General features: G+C 32.8%; 1 protein-coding gene across 1 annotated transcript; it reads right to left on the reverse strand.

The window, feature by feature from the left end:
* Positions 1-13678: 13678 nt before the first annotated feature.
* LOC124843362 (uncharacterized) lies at positions 13679-15930 on the reverse strand. Its single transcript, XM_047320131.2, has 2 exons — positions 14508-15930; positions 13679-13963 (listed from the first exon to the last, which is right to left on the reverse strand). Exon 1 carries the CDS (start codon positions 15466-15468, stop codon positions 14512-14514), a length of 957 nt encoding a protein of 318 aa, XP_047176087.1. The 5' UTR covers positions 15469-15930; the 3' UTR covers positions 13679-13963; positions 14508-14511.
* Between the last annotated feature and the right edge of the window lie 4199 nt (positions 15931-20129).

Consider the following 20129-nt stretch of genomic DNA (forward strand, 5'->3'; position numbering starts at 1 on the left):
TCTCTTAGATTGGTTAATCGCATCATATGTCAATTGATCGACCACATTCGAGATCGATAATCGTCATGACTAATCGACATTCATTATTTAGAAAGCATTTTCGATAAGTTGGAAAGTGGTTTTTATACAGTTGGTATTCTCTAGTTCCTTTCCTCTACTAATAGTTCTTGATCAATCATGATGATCATTCTAACCGATTGACGTCTAAGCTGGTCCAATGTTCTTGGATGTCTTGACCAATAAGTCCAAACTGTACACTACCCACCAAGCCCAAGTATTATCGAAGTCTAAATGCAAAAGGGTTCATATTCTTGGGTATAGCTCAATTATTGCTTATTGTGACCGTTCGTCCATGTCATCTATGTTTTTGAGTCATTTGAAAAGTGACTATTGAAGCTCGTAAAGTTGGGACGCCTTGGGAAGCATGTTGTTAGCCCTGACGTCGGATGTAAAGCATCAGATCTTTTTAACTATTTGATGTGTTTAGATCTAATGATTCAGGTCATCTAATTTTTGACCTTTCATTTCTATAAATAGAGGTGGGGTTGGACAATTAACCTCATCTTTTTTCTCTCGTTGTTCTGCATTTGTCGATCATTCTTTCTAAAGGTAATAGTTTCAATAGTTCACATTTCTTTGTTTGAGGAGTCTTCAAATTGGGAGGGCTGAGGGTATGTTGATGGTGCTACCTTATCATTATTTTCGTTTGGGTCTTCATCTAGCAGTCACGGATCAACAGAACGGAGTGTGCTATCGATCAACAAGAATGCCACGAATGTAAATAATAGTGTCAACAATAAAGGCAAAGCTCCCAAGGTGTGATTGTAAAGAGTGAGGTCGATGTGTCTAGGGAATGAATTGAATCTGTCGGTGATTATGGGATATGAGTAGGTTCCCCACAAGATTCGTGAATAATATGTCACTCAATTTCGAGGGATGACGATCTGCCTGATTTGGCTAAGTGGACGGAAGTGTTAGGCGATAACATGGATGATTACATCATGAACCTTCAGGTGTGCAAATGAAATGAACATGTGTGCCATGATCGAGGGAGTTGATAAGTGTGATAATTACTTATTAGTCATATTTATTAGAATCCCTTATTTGTCTTTTTGTCATTTATTTTATGTTGAATTTTAGGAATAGATGCAAGACTTGTATATAGTTTTCACATATAGAGATAATTATCTTCTTTTGGTTTATTTTATAGGAAAATGGAGGATTGAAGAAGATTAAAGAGATGATGCCATAAGCAACTCGCCCAGTGAAATACCAACACTCGCGTAGTGAAATCTTGGCAGCACTAGCCCAGCCAAGAAGCCAAGATACTTGGTTCTAGACATAAACCAAGGCTTTTGGTCATTCTAGATATCTTTGAAACCTAAACATGGATAAAACAACTAAGAGGCTAGGTTCTAAACATATAGACCAAGGCTTTTGGTCATTCTTAACATATTTTCTTAATGCAAATTTTGTATTTGAATACATAAGGGATTAGTATTTTCACATAGAGGTTTAGAACTTGTCTCTAAGGGATTAGGGCTTGTATACTTGTGATGTGAATGCTTGAATATATTAGAGATATATTGTGTGGATGAGTTCATAAAGTTTGGGTCATGAAGTCCAACCCTGATGAGTCTTTACTCATAAAGCTTGTATACTTGTGATGTGAATGCTTGAATATATTAGAGATATATTGTGTGGATGAGTTCATAAAGTTTGGGTCATGAAGTCCAACCCCGATGAGTCTTTACTCGTATCATTTTATAACTTTTATATTCAGTAACGTTATATGATTGCAACTTATTTGAATCAATCAATGTTTATAGTCATTGCCTAAATTAGTATGTCATCATAATTATCTAAACAAACACAAATCCCTTGAGAAACGATACTTGGACTTATAATATATATTACTTGAACAATTTGGTATGCTTGCCAAATAGTTAACAAAGTTCAAAGCTTTTTACTGTTTTGTGTATGCTTGCTTCTTCACCGGCCTATTCATCAGGATTCCCTTTGACAACTTCCATACGTGGGTACTGTAAGAATTGAAGGTTGCATTGACCCAACTTCACCCAAACACCTAGGTCGCTATTCAGGCCTTCCTGATTTTGTGTAAGGCGTTAGACCTAACCCCAACGCCTGCCTTGTTCCTTCACCATTTTTGTACTTGTCCTCGTGAGAAAAAAGATTGGTTGTCCTTGATATGTGAGTCAGATAAGTGGCTCTTCCAGTTGTTTTCTGCTTCTTACAAAATTCTTCAAGGTTGCCATAAAGGGGGTCGGTTGGTGATACTCTTTCAATGGCGATGATTGATCGAAGTTCCCTCTCTTTTGGAAGTCTCCCGCTCGATTGACCTCATGGTGCACGTCTTTGATGATGGTTGTGGAGGTGTCGACGTTAGAAGTGATGATGATTTTGGTAAGTAGATTTCTTGAACAAAAATGTCCTCTATTGTTATAATTCTCACAATATATGTGATGATGATTTTGGTAAGTAAATTTTCTTCATTCAACTCTCCTTCAATCTGATGTTTAACTTTTCTAAAATTTATAGTGTTTTAGATGTCATAGGGGCCAATAACTCAAAGACAACAAACTTTTATGTGAAGATGCTAGATAAGCATATCGCACAACCTAGTGGCTTTGCGATGACATAATCTTCACAAGACGTCGCCCGGACTAACCCTGCTACCGTTGTCTGAACGATTGAAAAAGTTGTTGACTTGAAGGGGACTGGTCCTTCCACCTTTAATGTTTCACCCCTGAAGGTGGTTTCCTCGTCCAAATTAGAACAACGAAATAAGGACAAGAATAAGAAGGAAAAGAAAATAAGACATGATTATCATAAGGGTTTCTATAATGGGCAATTAATGTTTCTCTATGAGATGTCAAACAATAATTCCAAAATCGAAATTATTCCTTCGATTCATACTGCTCCCATCGAGACCGTTATCGTCATAACAATGTCATCAATTTCTTTTATTCATAATTAAGAAAATTCAAGTCTTATAAATTCAATATAATTAGTTATTATGTTAAAAAAAATAAAAATAAAATAAATTTTAAATAAAAAACGCTTAAAATTATTTTAAAGATTGATTTATATTCTACATTTTTATTATATTATATTAAGATTGAAACCAAAAGCATGCATACATAATCAAATTACCGTCAAATGAATATATCATATTTTGCTAATAAGAAATAGTATATGAATGGTTTGATATCTAAAGTTTTAAACTCATTATTTATATGTAAAATATAAATTAAAAGTATGACATATAATCAAATATGTATTTAATTGATAATTCAATGCAACTTCTAGACATATATTCTCAATATTATTTACTTTTATCTTCATTGGAGTCAAAAGTATTTTTAATAAATTTTAATGGAGAGCATTTAAAAGAAGGACATGAATAGTAAATTATTATGTATTTTATTAATTAATTAATGTTGGAGAAAAGTGTAAAATTTACAGTGAAATTAAGTAAGAAAGAGTAATATACAAAGAGAAAACAAATATAAACTTATTTTAAAATTTTAGATTCATGATATTTTATATGATTTTATTCATAGTTAATTGGTGTCGAATTTTTATGATATCTTTACTTGAAAAAAATTTCAATACTTGATATTACATTTAATGACTAACTCAGGAAGTTTTCAGATAAATATTTTCTGTTGTAATAAAGAATCATAGAAGTAAAATGCGTTAATTTTAGGTGATGTGTAATATGGAAATTTAGTGTCTGACCGAGTACATTAAATCAACGCGTGGGTTGCTCTATTTCCTATAATTTTACACAATCCTTCATCTGTTTAAACGAGTAAAGTGGAAAAGCTCATGTAAACATCTACAACAACCAACCAAAATAAAGACGTTTATGTTGGTCAATATGTGAATAAAGCACCATAATATTTCTTTTAATGTATTTTTCTAGATCATTCTGATAAGGTGCACGCACAACCTTACTTTAAGAGAATATTATTTCAAGGTGTGAATTTTTTTTCTTTTTAAGAAAAATAGTATTACATGTTATCTTACCATAATCTACAATCTTGAGTACAGTTAACAAAATCTTAGTCGGTAACTTTGAAAATATTTGCAAGTTGAAATGAAATTTTTTATTATTTAGAAAAAAGAAAATTTAAGATCTTATAAATATACTAAATATAAATAATTATGAAATAAGTATGAAATAATACTTACCTACATAATAACAATATAGTTAATAATAATATAATAATACGTCATCATAAATAATAATCATAAATCAAACTATTAATACTACTTATAATAAGTGAATATTGTTCTAAAATACATGTAAGTTTAAATTATTTTAAAATGAATAAATTTAATAAATTTTATTAAATACTGATTTTTAATATATTTATTGGACGGAATAAACACAACACTCAATTAAAACTTGGAGATTCCCATAATTTTAAATTCAATTTCGAATAATATTTTGATTTTTTTTAACAAGTGGAAAACAACTAAAGTTTGAATAGAACAAACTAAAGTATTCGAGAAGCTGCAATGCCCTCACTAATTTCGTACTTTTAAAGTTTTTGTTTTACTTTTTATTTGGAGATTTAATGTAATTAATAATAAAAAATTATTTGAAGTTTTTTTTCTTTGAAGGTATGAAACAATTAATATTAAATTTTTTTTATCATTTTATTTTAAGACTAAAGAAAGGGTTTTACCTTTACGTTAAGTCATTACTCATAAAAATTAGGGAGTTTCACCCTACATCTTCAAGAATTTCATTATTCTGTCCCTCCAACATATTCTGAAATACCTATAATGTACTCCATTAAAATGTAATTAATTTTTAATAAATGCAGAAGAATTTTTTGCCTTCTCTTATCTTTTTCGTTTTCTCCATCTTTCTCCATAGATCCACATATCATGTTGTGCTTGTTTGAGATCAACTTCTTCTTCTTATTGGAGATCACCTTCTGGTTGTTAGGTGTTGTTGCATCTGTTCATCTTCTTCTTCGTTGATCTTCGTTCCTTTATTAAGATTTGAATGTAGACGGTTGGTACGAGAGAAAGGAGAGGGATTTGTATATACAAATTATGAAAACAGTGAATCAGATTTGAAAACGTGAGACGACACAAATCGAATTTTGAAAATCTATACGGCCTTCATCAGATTTCGACATCCGATGTACATGTTTTCGGATTTTGATATCCGATCGAATTTCGATATCTGAGAGGGTATGCATCAGATTACCAAATCCAATTAAGACCTGGAGCTTTCAAATAGGTCCAAGGACCTGATTGATGCGAGAAACTTCAAACAAAATCCCTTTTCCAACTCCAATGTCAACCACGAAAACAACAACACCACAACAACACCTCCACCACACTTCTTCAACGAAAAATCTCTCTCAAATTTCTCTTAAATTTTTCAATACAATGAGAATGGAAAACCAAGAGGTGAAGGGGTGCAAGGACAAGTAATTATAAAACTTGGTTAGGTTATTCAATAAATTTGTCAACCACTTCATTTAATTTTCACCAAATCTCATTAATCAAAGGATAAATATGGAACTTGGAGGTGTAGGTTGAAACCCGCCGAGGTGTAGAGTGAAACTCCTAAAAACTATCACTTTCTGAATTCATTAATCTACATTTTGTCACCATCGATATTTTCAACTTCTCACTTTTTTTATTATTCTTAAAAAATTCTCTTGAGTAGAAAGGTACAACAACTTATTATTTACTGTCTTCTGTAACCCAACATCCAACAACTGTTTCTCTCTTGATCAAACTCAGTCAGTCACTCATCACCACTACAAAACCATACCTGATGAAAATTGACTTCAAATCCATCTACATCCTCATATCCCTGAACCTCTCAACAATCCTAACTCTTAGATCATCTAGATAATCACTTCAACAACTCATACTGTAAACACTCCCTTTTTATCTGTTTCGAGACCTTTCTTCCCATTTCCTCAATCATCATGCTCTTAATTATCTAACCTTACCTTGTCCTACCAAACTGACATTCTAATGTACTTTTTCCTTCAACAGTTGAAACCTTTTATCTCATCCCATGGTCAAACCTTTCTTCTATGCGAACTATTAATCTTGAATTATCATTCTAAACTTCACTCTGAATCATCCACTTACGGAGAAAACTTGACCATCTCTTCCAATTATTCACTTAACTTAAGATCTTTACAATACTTCGTTTCTCCTCAAAGACTTCCTGTTCTCTCAACTTGGAAATTTCGCTTTCTACTAAACTCTCCTTAAATCTGCTCAATGTCCTACACAACTACTTCTCATACTCTTCTTCTTCTCCTTCCTTTCTAGATATTGATTCCCCTTGGTCCACTTCAGAATTCTTATTCCTTTCTTAACTCAAGTGTCAAACCATCCACCACCTTTCTTATTCATATCTCAGACATCATTAATACACCAATCCATGTTGTCAATCTCACTCAATGCTACTTCGTTGCTCACCAACACTTTCCTTTCTTCTGACCTCCAACGTTAATGATACACTAAACAAAACTGATTTCTTAAACCTTGCTACACCAATACTTACCCAATCCTCCTCTTATTCTAGCCTTTGAACTCAACTCTTCTTGTGAAACATATGATATATGATTTTCTTAACTTTGTTCTTGAAAACTTTTTCACCCAAAAACATTACTTTTAAACTCCAATATCTCCACCCATCCCTTAAAACCTAAACTCTGGTCTTCTAACTCCTTATCTTCGAGGCAAGAATTTGTCTCAAAGGCTTAAACCAATTCTAATGAAGGTATACATGTCAATTGTCCTTGAATTTGCATTTCTCTACCACTATAGAGCACAATACACTACCACAAAGGCAAGAACAAGACAAAGATTACTAAAGATGACAACATTGGAACCACAACTCTATCTTTCCCCAAACCTTCAGAATTAGGAAAGGAAAATTATCTATGGTAAAAGTCATGAGTGTGCACCCTCATTACTCCTATCAAGACGTTTTTTGTTCTCAAAACTTCTAGTTAGCAACATAATCTTACCATCTAAATTTGGAGGAAATGGTAAACCATACCATTTAGGCTCAACTCTTCACAAGGAAGACACGAGAAACCCACAACTCACAGGTCATTCTAAGGACGAACTGCTCTGATACCATTAATGTGACATCCCATTTTAATAGTATAAACTACCAAAATGAACGTTACATAGATGCTAAAAGAACAACTAGGTAAAAAAAACCTTCTTCAAAGAAAAGATCTACTTTTGTAGATCTATCTACAACTCATCTGCTTCTACCTCACCTCTAGCTGGAGCAACTGAAAAGGTGAATCTCTAAGCTCAGACCATTAGGTGATCATTGCAAAAGAGAAACAACATACAAAGATAGGCAACAGAAAAGCAAGGGTAAGCTAGATACCAAAGAAATCATATAACATTTATAACATAACATACATAAATCATTTATATCACATACATATTCCAAACATCTTAACCTATAAAGACCTTAGACTTGACTATCCAGATCAGTATGAATATGTATCTATGATAGTTTGTGCACTTGTTGTGGTGAAACAACTAGCCTACCCCAAGCTACCACACAAGGTTAGTCCATTATCACTCACCTTAGGCCAAGGAAAAGCCCCTAGGCAAGGACCTCCTGCTATTCTTACGACATGCCTTATCCCTCTCTATTTGAGAATAAGTGATCATTAGAATGTCAGGATGAACTCCAAGACTGAGCTTCCCATAGTCATACTTACAACCTTTGAAACAACCATTGAGAAATTCCTCCTTGGAATTCTCTTCCACACCATTTGAAACCATACTTTGAAACCATACTTCCACTTTGAATCTCAACACATGACTTTGATACACATATAAACTCATACATAATCATGCATCATTCCCAAATGAATCCAAAACATCACACATATCAATCTAGAATAAAGAAAGAATGAGTAAACCAAAACTTGAATTAGTCGCTCAACGACTACACTCGTTGGGCGACCACATAAACAGTGCCCCAGACCCCCAACCACTCACTAAGCGACCCAATTCGTTGTGCGAATAAAACTTACAGTGGTTCCAGACCCCAACCTCTCGCTTAGCGACCCAACTCGCTCAACGCACCAAATCGGTTCTCTCAGCTAAAGCCCATTCGCTCAGCGCACCAAGTCTGTTCACTCAGCGATACTGCATAATTCTGCAGCACAAAAACTGCAGAATTTGCGCATCTCAACCACTCCTGACCACTTTTATGCACCTTTCCCAACTTCTAACACTCCTAGATTGTATTATACCATCAATTAAACTTAGACAACTTCATACAAACCATCCTCAACTCATTTTTTAGTGACTGCTACAAGGTTCTACTCCATAACTTACCAAAATCTCACTTTATAGAGCCAACTTGGATTCTACTAGTTTTAGCTGGTTTTTAAACAAGTTAGGGACTCTAAAAAGTCCCAAAAGACTCAATAACATCAACCATAATGACCAATTACTCACAAAACCCTCAATTCAATTTTTCACTACTTCACTTCCTAAAAACAAGTCCTAGACTAATGTAAACTATGTTTATACAACATCATACCCTTTTATAACATATTTCCTCCCATTTTGACACTTAATTATGATCCAAAATAGCTCCTAACCAAGACCAACAATAGCAAAATAATACACCAACCATTTCTCACCATTTTCCTATCAAAATCTCAAATTTGAACTAATTAACCTACAAACTAGATTACCCTTTTTCTTCCAACAATACAATCCATATCAAACACTTCCTCAACATAATTTCCACATATCAAACACGCATACACACAGATTTAAACAGTTGTACAACATACATAATCACACAAATCCTCAATATTATACCCAATTAGCTCAATTCTCAGTAACATCAAACAACATTTTCTTTCAAACAATTTAATACTCATATACTATCAAACTTACACCACATACTTCAAATTAAAGTAATTATCTAGCTTCCCTTACCTCTAAACCAACTATCAAACTTCAAAATGCTCCACCGATTACTTGAATCACAAGGAATACTTATACGAACCTACGAAAGACCAAATTGGAAATAGACAGAATTCTTAGAACTCTAGATGAATCAAAAACATGTAGGAAATGCATGATTACACATGCAACAGAACAATATTACTCTAAATCAGATTTAGGAACGAAAGGGGGAAAAAGGAATCGAAACTTACTTGGTCTATTGAAGAAATTGATCGGGTAGAAACGTAGACCTCGTTGCCGTGGTCGATTAGGTACGTCCTGCTCGTCAAATAGATGAATCAAGAGTTAGAACTCTTAGAGAGAAGGTAGAAAACTCTAGAAAGGTGGTTTCTAGAGAGATGATACGTTTTAAAATAATGAAACTCATTTATAACAAAACTATTTATAATAAAACCGTTTAATATTAAAATAATCGAATCTCGTTATTTTTAGACTACCATGATTTCTAAAAATCTCATTTTCTGGGATTTTACCTTTTAAAAACCATCATCATTTATCAAATTTAAGAAAATAATTTTAATCTCTAAACACTAAAGAATTAAAATAAATTTTATTTTAGTTCTCTAAATCTATTATTTAGGGACTAATTTTATTTAATATGAGAAGCTATCTTTCTTAAATTCTCAGGGGGAAAATCAGATTTATTCTAAATTTCAGGCACTAAAGATATGGTTAAACTTAATTTTTAATTAGTGTATACATTTAAAATCTTTATACTTAAAGAATATCAAAAGCATGCTAAAACACTTAAAGAATATCAAAATTATGCTAAAAAAAATTAAAAGGATCAATTAGGCCTGACCTAATTTAGCAATGGCCATTTCTTTCTGTTTGGCACCCTCATTCTTTACGGGAAGGTGGTTAAATGACCAAATTATCCCTGTGCTTTACCTCATTGACATCTCCGTCACCGTGTTAACATGGATAGATTGAAAAAATAGTGTGTTTTCAATTATACAGTCTGAACATCATTATTTCATGAAAGAAAAAATAGAATTTTAGATTATATATTTCAAAAGTTAAAAACTGACTTTTGAGCAGTGTAATTCAATTTTTTTTTCTATATAAAAAAGTAACTTTTAGATATAGAATTCAAAAATAAAAAAAAGTTTCAAATTACATAGTTAAAAGATATAAAATATAAAAAATAACTTATAAATAGTATAATTAAAAAATCACATAAAAAGTGACTTTCAGATATACTGAAGTTAAAAATAAGTTTCAGATTATAACTCAAAAAAAATATTTTTAAAAAATATTTTCAAATTAAACATTTTAAAAAGCATATTTAAAGATAAAATGATAATTTTTGTATTTATAAAAATACAGAAGAAAAATATGGAAATGCAAAAATATGTCCTTTATCAATTTTAACACTAATTCATAATTACTTCAGCAGTATAGCCCGGTGATGTGGTTCGGCACATCATCTTTTTTAAAAGAGAAAAGCCCATAATGTACTGAAGCCACCTTTTTTTTTTTTGTTGAAAGGTGAATTTGAAATAATTTAATTTGAGAGTAGAACTATAAAAAAAAAATTAAGATTTAAGAAAACAAAGGAGTTCACCCAAAAAAAAAATACAAAGATAAAGTTTCGAAATTACAAAATAACAATTAAGTCTCTCAACAGTATATTTTAAGAATTTCGTTTTTTATAACTTTTTAGCTACCATATTTAATAATGACTTACAGTATTTAAAATAATAATGAGTTTGGTATGCAACATTTAAAAGAATATCTATTGTTAAAGATTAACAATACATGTATGCATTTGTACTGTGATTTTGTATTAAATATTTTATGCATTCTGTAATATCCCAAAAATATAGCGTAAAACCATATCATAGAATACTCACAATTAACAATATTACAGTTTAGTTCTGAGAAAAAAGAATATGTTTATGGTCGAACGGTCTTACAAAAATACTACAAAATTTAAACTTTACAAAACGAAAGACTAAACCGAACGGTTATTCAAGCTAACTACAACCGAACGGTGTACAAAAAGATATATACACAAACTGAACGGTCATACAGTACTATGTACAAACCGAACGACCTTAAACTAAGAAGATGGGGGCTCCTCGCTCAGCACTTGCTCCAGGGAGTCTTCATCGCCTTCTGCTCACATCCAAAGGATGATCATTGTAGTGAAGAGAACAACCGAACGGACAGGGAAGGACAAGACAGAAAAGTAGGGTAAGCTAGAGTAATTTAATTAATCCATTATTTAACAAAGATAAAAACCAGCAAAGAAAACAACATATCAACCATACAACCATCATGTACATGTTTCAGGCAATAACCGAGCACACAACAAGCAAAGACCAACCACGTAAACTTGACCATCCGGATTGTATGAATTTTGTAGCTAGACGTTTTTGCACCCAGGTGGTGTAGTAGCTGGGATGCCCTCAACAGTTGTCACCCGAGGTAAGTCCGTTATGTTGTCGCCCATGTCACCTATGGACTAGGACCTCCTGCCATTCTCACACATGAGTTACTCCTCTCTACTTGAGAATGAGTAATCATAGAACATCAGGATAAACGACACTTAGCATGACCACATTCATACTTTACCATTCCAAACCATTCCTGAGCATTCCGCTTTGGAATTCTCTTCCACATTACTTTAAAGCATTTTCATACACATATTATATTTTCACTCATAAGACTAAACGACCCTGTGAATGTTGGATACCTAACATATATACTGCTTTAACCTATGAACATAACCAAACGTTAAACCCCTGAACCCTTTTTAACTTACATCGAACACTATTGGCTTACACCAAACGCTACTGGCTAAGACCGAACACTGTCACCTTAAACCGAACCCTTACAATTTATACCGAACGCTACGCACAAGATTGAGTTCTCTTCAGAAGTCCGAGTGTCAGTACAAATTGAGCACTCTTTAAGAAACCGAACGATCATGAACTAGAGAGTCTCTAAAGAGACTGGCCTAGTTATGACTGAGAGCAGAACAAGGCCGAATGATCAATTACTAACCATTTTAGCGTTTGGCATAATTCTGTAGAACTTTTGCAGAATTATGAACAACACCCAACATGACCATTTCTAAACACTTTGGCTAACTTCTAATCCTCAAAACTTGAATCATATATCAATTCACACCTAATCAGATATACTTAAACTTCAAAAACACAAATCTAGCCTCAACTTCTCAATTTCACTCATTCATTTTCTCCAACCAAAGAACAAACCGAACACTATTTCAACAGAAACCAAACAGTTCACAGGTCTCGGTCATACACACAAATCAGCAACACAATCATTCAATCATACATGCATACATTCAAAAAACTAATTCCAATACAGAAAACATAATTAAATTACTTGCTTCCCTCACCTAGAATCAAAGAGACCACTTTTACACGTTTCAACCCAAGAACTTCTACAACAACTACAATTTCTGGTCGGTGCAGCGAAACCAACCAAAGAAACCAAAAGATAAAAGACTCAGGAACAAATGCAAGAACACATGCAAGTCGATCAATGCTTGCATGCACAGAAAACGCAGAGAATTCACAGGAAGAAGGTTCGGACCTTACCAGCTTCAAGAGAGGATTTTGATCGGTGCAAAGTGAAGCCCTTGACACCAGGAGTGCTCAGGCACCAATTGATTGTTGATCGGAAGAAGAAAGAAGAAGAAAATTTAGAGAGAAGGTGGAGAAATATAAGGAAGAAAGTAGAGAGAAGAGGAGAAAATGTGCATAAGCTTAGTGGAGAAGAAGGTTGCAGCAGGGAAGTGATACGATTTTTCAAAACCCTAGTTTAAATACTGCTGTCAAAAACCGTTCAGTCATTCTCTTGCTTATACTTGGCTTCCACTCTCTGCATGTTTTCTCGGTCTTCACACATTCTTGTATTTATTTCTGCTATATTTTTATTAAGATGTTAAAAATGACCTTTTTTAAATTTTTAAAATTTTTGTAAGTACTTACATACAATGGAAATAATATAAATGTAAACTAATTTGAGTTTTACATTAATTTAGCTTTAATTAATGTAATTTAGATAAAAAAATTTCGAAGTATTTAGAGAGAGAGAAAGTGAAAGAATCTCTCCACACAATTTAATATTTATTTATATTTAAGTTGAATTTTCTTTTTTACAAAAGTTAATTAATAGAGTTTCTATAAATTATTTTAGGAACATAAATTTTTCTTTTAAATTTTCTTCTTTGATAATAATATTTTGTGCAAGAAAAACTTATGAAACAAGCTTATTTGATGCATAAGCTATTTATTTTTCAAATTTATTCCATATTTAATTTTTTTTATAGAAAAATCATCAAAATAAAAAGATGGGATTAAATTTGTTTTCTGTATTCAAACTATTCATTAAAATTGTACTTTTTAAAATATGATAAGATTAAATTTGTATTTCGTTTCTACTTTAAAAGATGTACTAATTAAATAATAATATATTAGTACAAATTTTTTTATTGACACATAAACACATGTGTCATTTTTTTATTGGATTTAGAATAAAAAATAATAAATAAATAATAACTCAAGAACACTGTATCAAAATATTATTAAAAAAAATTGTGACAAATTTTTTTCTTTATAAAATAATGTAAAATGTCCTTGACATTAGTATTCTCAGTAGAACTCTTTTTTTAGTGGTGGTGGAGGCAGCCTTTACAATGGTAATGGTGAATCTTCTCCAAAATCAAATATTTTCTCCTCTTTCCCTTCCATTCCCACTTGTGCCATCAACCTCTCTGCCACCCTTTCACGTATCAGTTGCCTTTCCTTCCTCCACCCTTACTCATTGCTTTTCCTCCCTAACTGCTCTTACTGCCCATCTCAATGCCACCTTCTCAAACCTCCCTTCTTGTAGATATATCCACCACCACAAAGCTTCACCTCTGCTCCCACCTCTAGCTTTGTCACCACTAGAAAAAAGTTACAATGAGGACACACTTTTACAACCAAGAAAGGATGCTCTAATGTATATGCTCACACTATTTTATATATTTAATCAACAGATAATATGTTCAAATAAAAGTTGTTATTAAATTCCATACAGGGTACAAGGAAAAAACCGTTTGGTGGGAAGATTTATCAATTTATTTATTTTCTTTCTAAATATACATTATTGAGTTTAATTCGGAAAACTATTTCTAAATAAAACAGCTCAAATAATTCAATGTATTTGTCGAGTTAACGTGGAAGCATGAAAAGAATGAATGAAAAAATAACAGCACAATAAAACTATGGTACACGAGTCCATATACTAAGTAAAGAAATGAAGAAGAAGCAAGAACATTTAACCAAAAAAAATAAATCCAATAGAATTAGAGAATGAGAAGAAAAAACACAATTTTCCGTTCGAAATAAACTTTACGTGTAGCTTGTGTGGTGGGCAATGCAGTGGAAAAACGAAGAGCATAAAGATGGTGCATTTGAGAGATGATGAAACAATATTTTTGGTCTCACATCATCACGTGGGTGGTCCCTCTAAACGAAGAACGACACTTCCTTGGAGTTGTGGTAGTTGTCGTGGGCTCCAAATGCAACAATCTCCTCCGGCGTCCAAGGCATCGGAAATTGGCTTAATGACAAGAATGCCCTCACCGATGGTGGCGCAACAAAAGGCGCTAAGAAAGGCCACAAGGGAAACGATGCCATACACTTCCTGGTGGGGGCTCCACAACACGCTGAACCCCAACGATATGATCTGCAATGGTACAGCCACTAGTATTATCGATGCCAACACGTAAATCCTCACCCTCAGGCCTTTGTTGATGACGAGAGACAAAACCCTCCAACAAGAGAATAAGAACCATGTGCAGTAGGTTATACCAAAAACTGCAAAGGCCACACTGGTAAGGAAGGGGTGGGTGCAAAGCACGGTGTCGAAGCCGTATCCGTCATTGAAAATCACCGAGGTTTCCACAGGGACACGGTTCTCCAAGGGAGAGAAGGAAATGAGCAAAGCTTGGAGCGTGGCGATGGGGAGACAAATGAGGAGCACGAAGGTGATGGCCCAAGCATCGTTCGGGGTTTTCTTTTTTATAGAGGCATTGAGGAGGAACAAGAGGGTGACGAGGAAGGCGGGTTCGAAGAATCCTAGGGAAAGTACGATGTGGACTTTGCAGAGGTTGGCTTGTTGGGATATAGTAAAAGTGGGTAGAAAAGTGTAGATGTATTTTCGGCGAAAAAAAGGTAAGCGGAGAAGTTCAGTGATGGACCACAGGAATATGAACAAGACAAGGAGGAAGCGAACGGTCCAAAGGGAGTTGAAGTTCTGTAAATGCGTGAGGGATTTTGATTTTAAACGAAGGTGGAAGATGAAGCTTATGGATAACACCGAGAGGATTATAAGCCCAGAGATGAATGTTACGGTCACAAGGTCGAAAATTGAGTTGAGGAGTGGCAGTGCATGCGAGAGCAACATGGATCGCTTTGTTTTTTATTTTTGTTTATTTTCTTGTATGTATGATATATGTATTTGTGCTTACATATATATACATATATACCTACATAAGTATCTACTTTTCCATAGATGGTGGTTGGTTGATGTATATATGTGTGTTTGTTGTTTCTTCCAGATTGATATAGTGTGTATATCACCCCACGAAATAATGTTGTTTCAGGTGGAAAAATGGGTGTGAGAGGAGATGGTGATGAGATTTGGGTGACGCTGGCTCTGGTGGCGGCGGCGGCACTGGAGGAGGAGAGAGGGTGAGGTTAAGCATGGGAGTTTGGAGATGGATGGTTTAGGGTAAAAAGGCATGTAGGTATGTTGGTTTTGGTTGGAAGGGAGATGTATATATGAGTATGGGTGTTGTTCTCTATCTCTCTCTCTCTCTCTCTCTCTCTCTCTGTCTCTCTCTCTCTCTCTCCCCTCTCTTCCAACCCTGGGGAGGTAGAGAACAACTACAAAAGATTAAGGTTTTGAAACAGGAGGAAGGTTGCAGATAGACAGAGGAAGAGCTAACCTTTTTTTTCTTTTTTGGGTACAAGGAGGAGAGGCTGGTTTTTTGCTGTAATGAAAAGGATCCTTTAATTTCGGTTTCCATGGTTGGTTGTCATTTATGAACACCACCACCACCCTCTTTTTTTGGTTCTCACATTCACAAATATATCTCCTTTTATAGATTTTTACACCTTTTCATCTCCTCATTGCTATCATACTATCTATCATGCTCATTATCATCTATTTTATCTTCTGCCTCTTTTTTACCTAAACACTCTCCACACTCTATTTTCAAATTTTCAAAACCTTTTTCACAATTAATAATATTAATTTGGATCATTGAAAATGAGTTTAGCATTTGCTTATCACATCACATGTAACACTTTTAAGAAAATTAAATATGCACGAAAAAAGTTATCATCAAAATAATTTTTACATGCTTGTTATCCAAATCGGTTAAAACAAAATAAGAGCATTGTTATAAATAGATATATAATTTTATTAATCTTATTTAGTGATCCATCATAGTTTAGTTTATTTATATTGTTATACTATATTATTTTCAAGATATTATAATATGGTTTGCAAGTAATTGTTTTATTTTTATAAAATTGTAAAAGTATTATATTTTTTAACAAATAAGATTATGTCTGCATATATAACGAATTTCAACATTTTCTTGTACTCAATTACGCATTATATAAATGCTTAGAATTTAAAAAACATAAAGTTAGGAGTTGATATTTACAAATTACAAATGTCATGTTACGGATGAAACAAGATTTCATATTTATGTTGGAATTTGTCTACCGGATGATGTTTTGTGTTAGACTTATGACGTTCAATACAAGAAAGTTAAGCAAAAATTTCAAAATGTCATACAATTGGCTTATTTTCCTCTAATGTGATGACGAACATTAAAAAACCAGAGCACTCATAATATATGTGCGATGCTAGTGGTAGTTAGTTTTAAAAAATAGAAAAGGAACAACATTTGAGTCGAATGACGTGTAGAAGATGAACATACAATTTGAAGAAAATTTAAACCAAATATGATAGTCTTTAAAGCATATGAGAATTTGAATCTCTAACTTATCTTCTACAACAAACTTGAGCAATACCTTATGGATCATATGTTCGTATGGTCAATTTCGAATGGTCAATCATCAATTGATCTAATTCTAAGATCAATAATCTTTTATGTCGAGTTTTTCTATATCAAGCTCTTTTGGACAAATTTTTTTTGACTGATCACTCTATGTCAAGCTCTTTTGGATCAACCACTTCGAGTTAAGTTTTTCTGATCTACCACCCTTAAGTGACCACTCTGGATCAACCATTGGTCGCTCATCTTTTAACTGACCTCCTGAAAGTATCACCAGTGGTCGGAAAACCTTAGCCAACTATCCTGAATGATTTGACCGATCAGTTACAGAAGGTCATTAATAATAATGGTGATCATGAATTAACTTGTTAATTGTTGGTTAAGGTATGATTGAACCATGATTAAGTCGACAAAAGGATAAAAGCCCATAACAACTATTATATAAAAATGTCTAAGGTATGATGTTCACATACATGCAAATAACATGCATAACTCCATTAATGATTAATCGATTGGTTATTTATTGACTTTAGTATCGACGTACCTTCTACATGTATCATCCAAGCGGGTCTTAACGAACAGAAGACTAAAAGAACAAGAAAGAGAAGCTAAACACAACAAGCAATCACGGACCTGACACAACTCGTTCGATCCATGACACAACTTGTCTAATCAACACCCGAAACACCTTATATGTACTTGATGTTGTTTGAGTCAACACTAAAAGAGTTGTACATTTAGATTCTTCAATGGAGCATAATCACAATGATGTACCAAATCAGTCTAAGTTATGTCAAATATGTTCCCTATATCTAAAGGCAATTGTACGATTAAGTTAAGAGAGAACTAACCATCCATGGTATCCTTTTGTAACACTGAACACGAGTGGTGCTTGAGGAAGCTTAAAATGTTGTTTCTCTATTTCTTGCATCCAATATAGAAGTTCATCTAGTGTGTGAGACATTGAATACATTTCTTTGTATGGCCAAAACATTTTGTCAAACACAACTTCAGCATGGACGAAGGTATTAAGAATGTTTATTTATTTTTTATTGAATTAACTTTAATAATATTGTTTTGACTTTTGTTTACTGTTTAGGATGTTGTGCGTCATGAGAAAAATAGATTGTAACTATTAATAGGAGGCAATATAGATGATGCATCTAAAAATGATCCTATAACTCATTTTTTAAGGTTGAGGCAAAACACTTTGCAGGTCAATTAGGAGAACAAAGTTTTTGGTGTAGATAATTTTTTTATTCCATTATATATTTCCCTACTAGATGCATTAGAGATCATAAAGGGAATTTTCTTCTTAAACATTTCTTTGATGTATGGACAATGCAAGCTATGCTTTTTATTTAATTATGTTTCGTCATATAAAGATATTTTTCCATTATTGATATTCTTATAAAATTTAGGTTGCTAATATTACTGTTTTAAGATATGTATCAACAATTTATGAAAAAAAATAAAAACTCAATTCATATGATAGTACATATTTATTTATAATAAAACTATTTTATAAACAGTGTCGCATAATATTTATAATATTTTAAATAACTATTTGTAAGCTTATTAGTTTGCTTATTGAGAACAAAGCTTCTTCTTTTATTACATATTCTTTATCACAATTTATCATCATTCTATTTTACTTGCCAAACTGTTTATGTGAAGCGCTTATATTTTAATAACTTACGTTGAGATATTTTAGATAGACATAGAAGCAACGTAAAAAAATTGGTTATGGAACTGACATGTAAAATCACTCGTAAAAAAAATACATTAATGACTTAAATTAATAACGGGTCCCAAGTCACTGTTGTAAAAAAATTGTTATGGTAAATTTATAAATAAAACTGTTTTTTTTTTAATCAATAGACAAAAATAGAAAAAGAAACAACTAGAATAGGTAGATTTTCATGAATTTTCATCCTAATGAATTTTTCTTTTTTTATATCAACACTTTGACAAGTTAAAAGAATCTCCTTTAGACATCTTAACATCTTTTAACTAATAACACACCTATTTTGTTTGGTTTAGTTAAAGTGTATTATTTGCTTTTGACTTATACATCTTTCCATTACTATAACATTTTAGTTTCAAGTCTTTTCATCTACAATACAAATCTAAATTTATTTGAGCATTTTCATTATCTTTTGTTTTTCCACTAAAATTCATCACGGTATTAAAAATATTGTTAAAAAGAAATTTTTTTTCAATATGCATGAAATCAATATTATGTCTTAACAAATTATCCTTCCAATAGGATATATTCCAAAAGATGATTATTTTCGTCTAATTGTCACTCACCATATTCATTTATTCTTTGTACACTATTTTCAGTTACTTTAGGATAACCTTTCACTCTATTGCAAACTTCTATTGGTGTCAGGTTAGGTGGCACCCTATCTATGTCCACTTCCCCTTTTTGAAAACATTCCTATTCCTCCTAAACATATGGTCATTTGGTAAAATCCTCCGGTGGAAGTCAAAGCACGGATTTTTCCCATAATATAATCTAAAAGCCTTTGTATATATGCTCCATGTAGTATGGGCATGCTAGTTTATAATGAGTACTCCAACCAAACAACATATCATAAGTAGGAAAATCTTTAATTGTCCACATCAGCATGACTTATGTTATTTGTAATAAGTTATTTGCTCCATGTAGTATGGGCATGCTAGTTTATAATGAGTACTCCAACCAAACAACATATCATAAGTAGGAAAATCATTAATTGTCCACATCAGCATGACTTATGTTATTTGTAATAAGTTATTTGCTCCATGTAGTATGGGCATGCTAGTTTATAATGAGTACTCCAACCAAACAACATATCATAAGTAGGAAAATCATTAATTGTCCACATCATCATGACTTATGTCATTAAATGTTATTTGTAAAAACATTTAATTTTGGATAGTACTCCAACCAAACAACATATCATAAGTAGGAAAATCATTAATTGTCCACATCAGCATGACCCTCATTATAAACTTTTTGTCCCCATGAAATATCATATGTTAGGAC

Source organism: Vigna umbellata, chromosome 2 (genome assembly GCF_029865625.1).
Source record: "Vigna umbellata cultivar VRB3 chromosome 2, Vumbellata_1.0, whole genome shotgun sequence".
In the NCBI taxonomy this organism is placed as follows: domain Eukaryota; kingdom Viridiplantae; phylum Streptophyta; class Magnoliopsida; order Fabales; family Fabaceae; genus Vigna; species Vigna umbellata.

Coding starts and splice junctions, on each gene's coding strand:
- LOC124843362 (XM_047320131.2), bottom strand. CDS start 15,468: ATGTTGCTCTCGCATGCACTGCCACTCCTCAACTCAATTTTCGACCTT.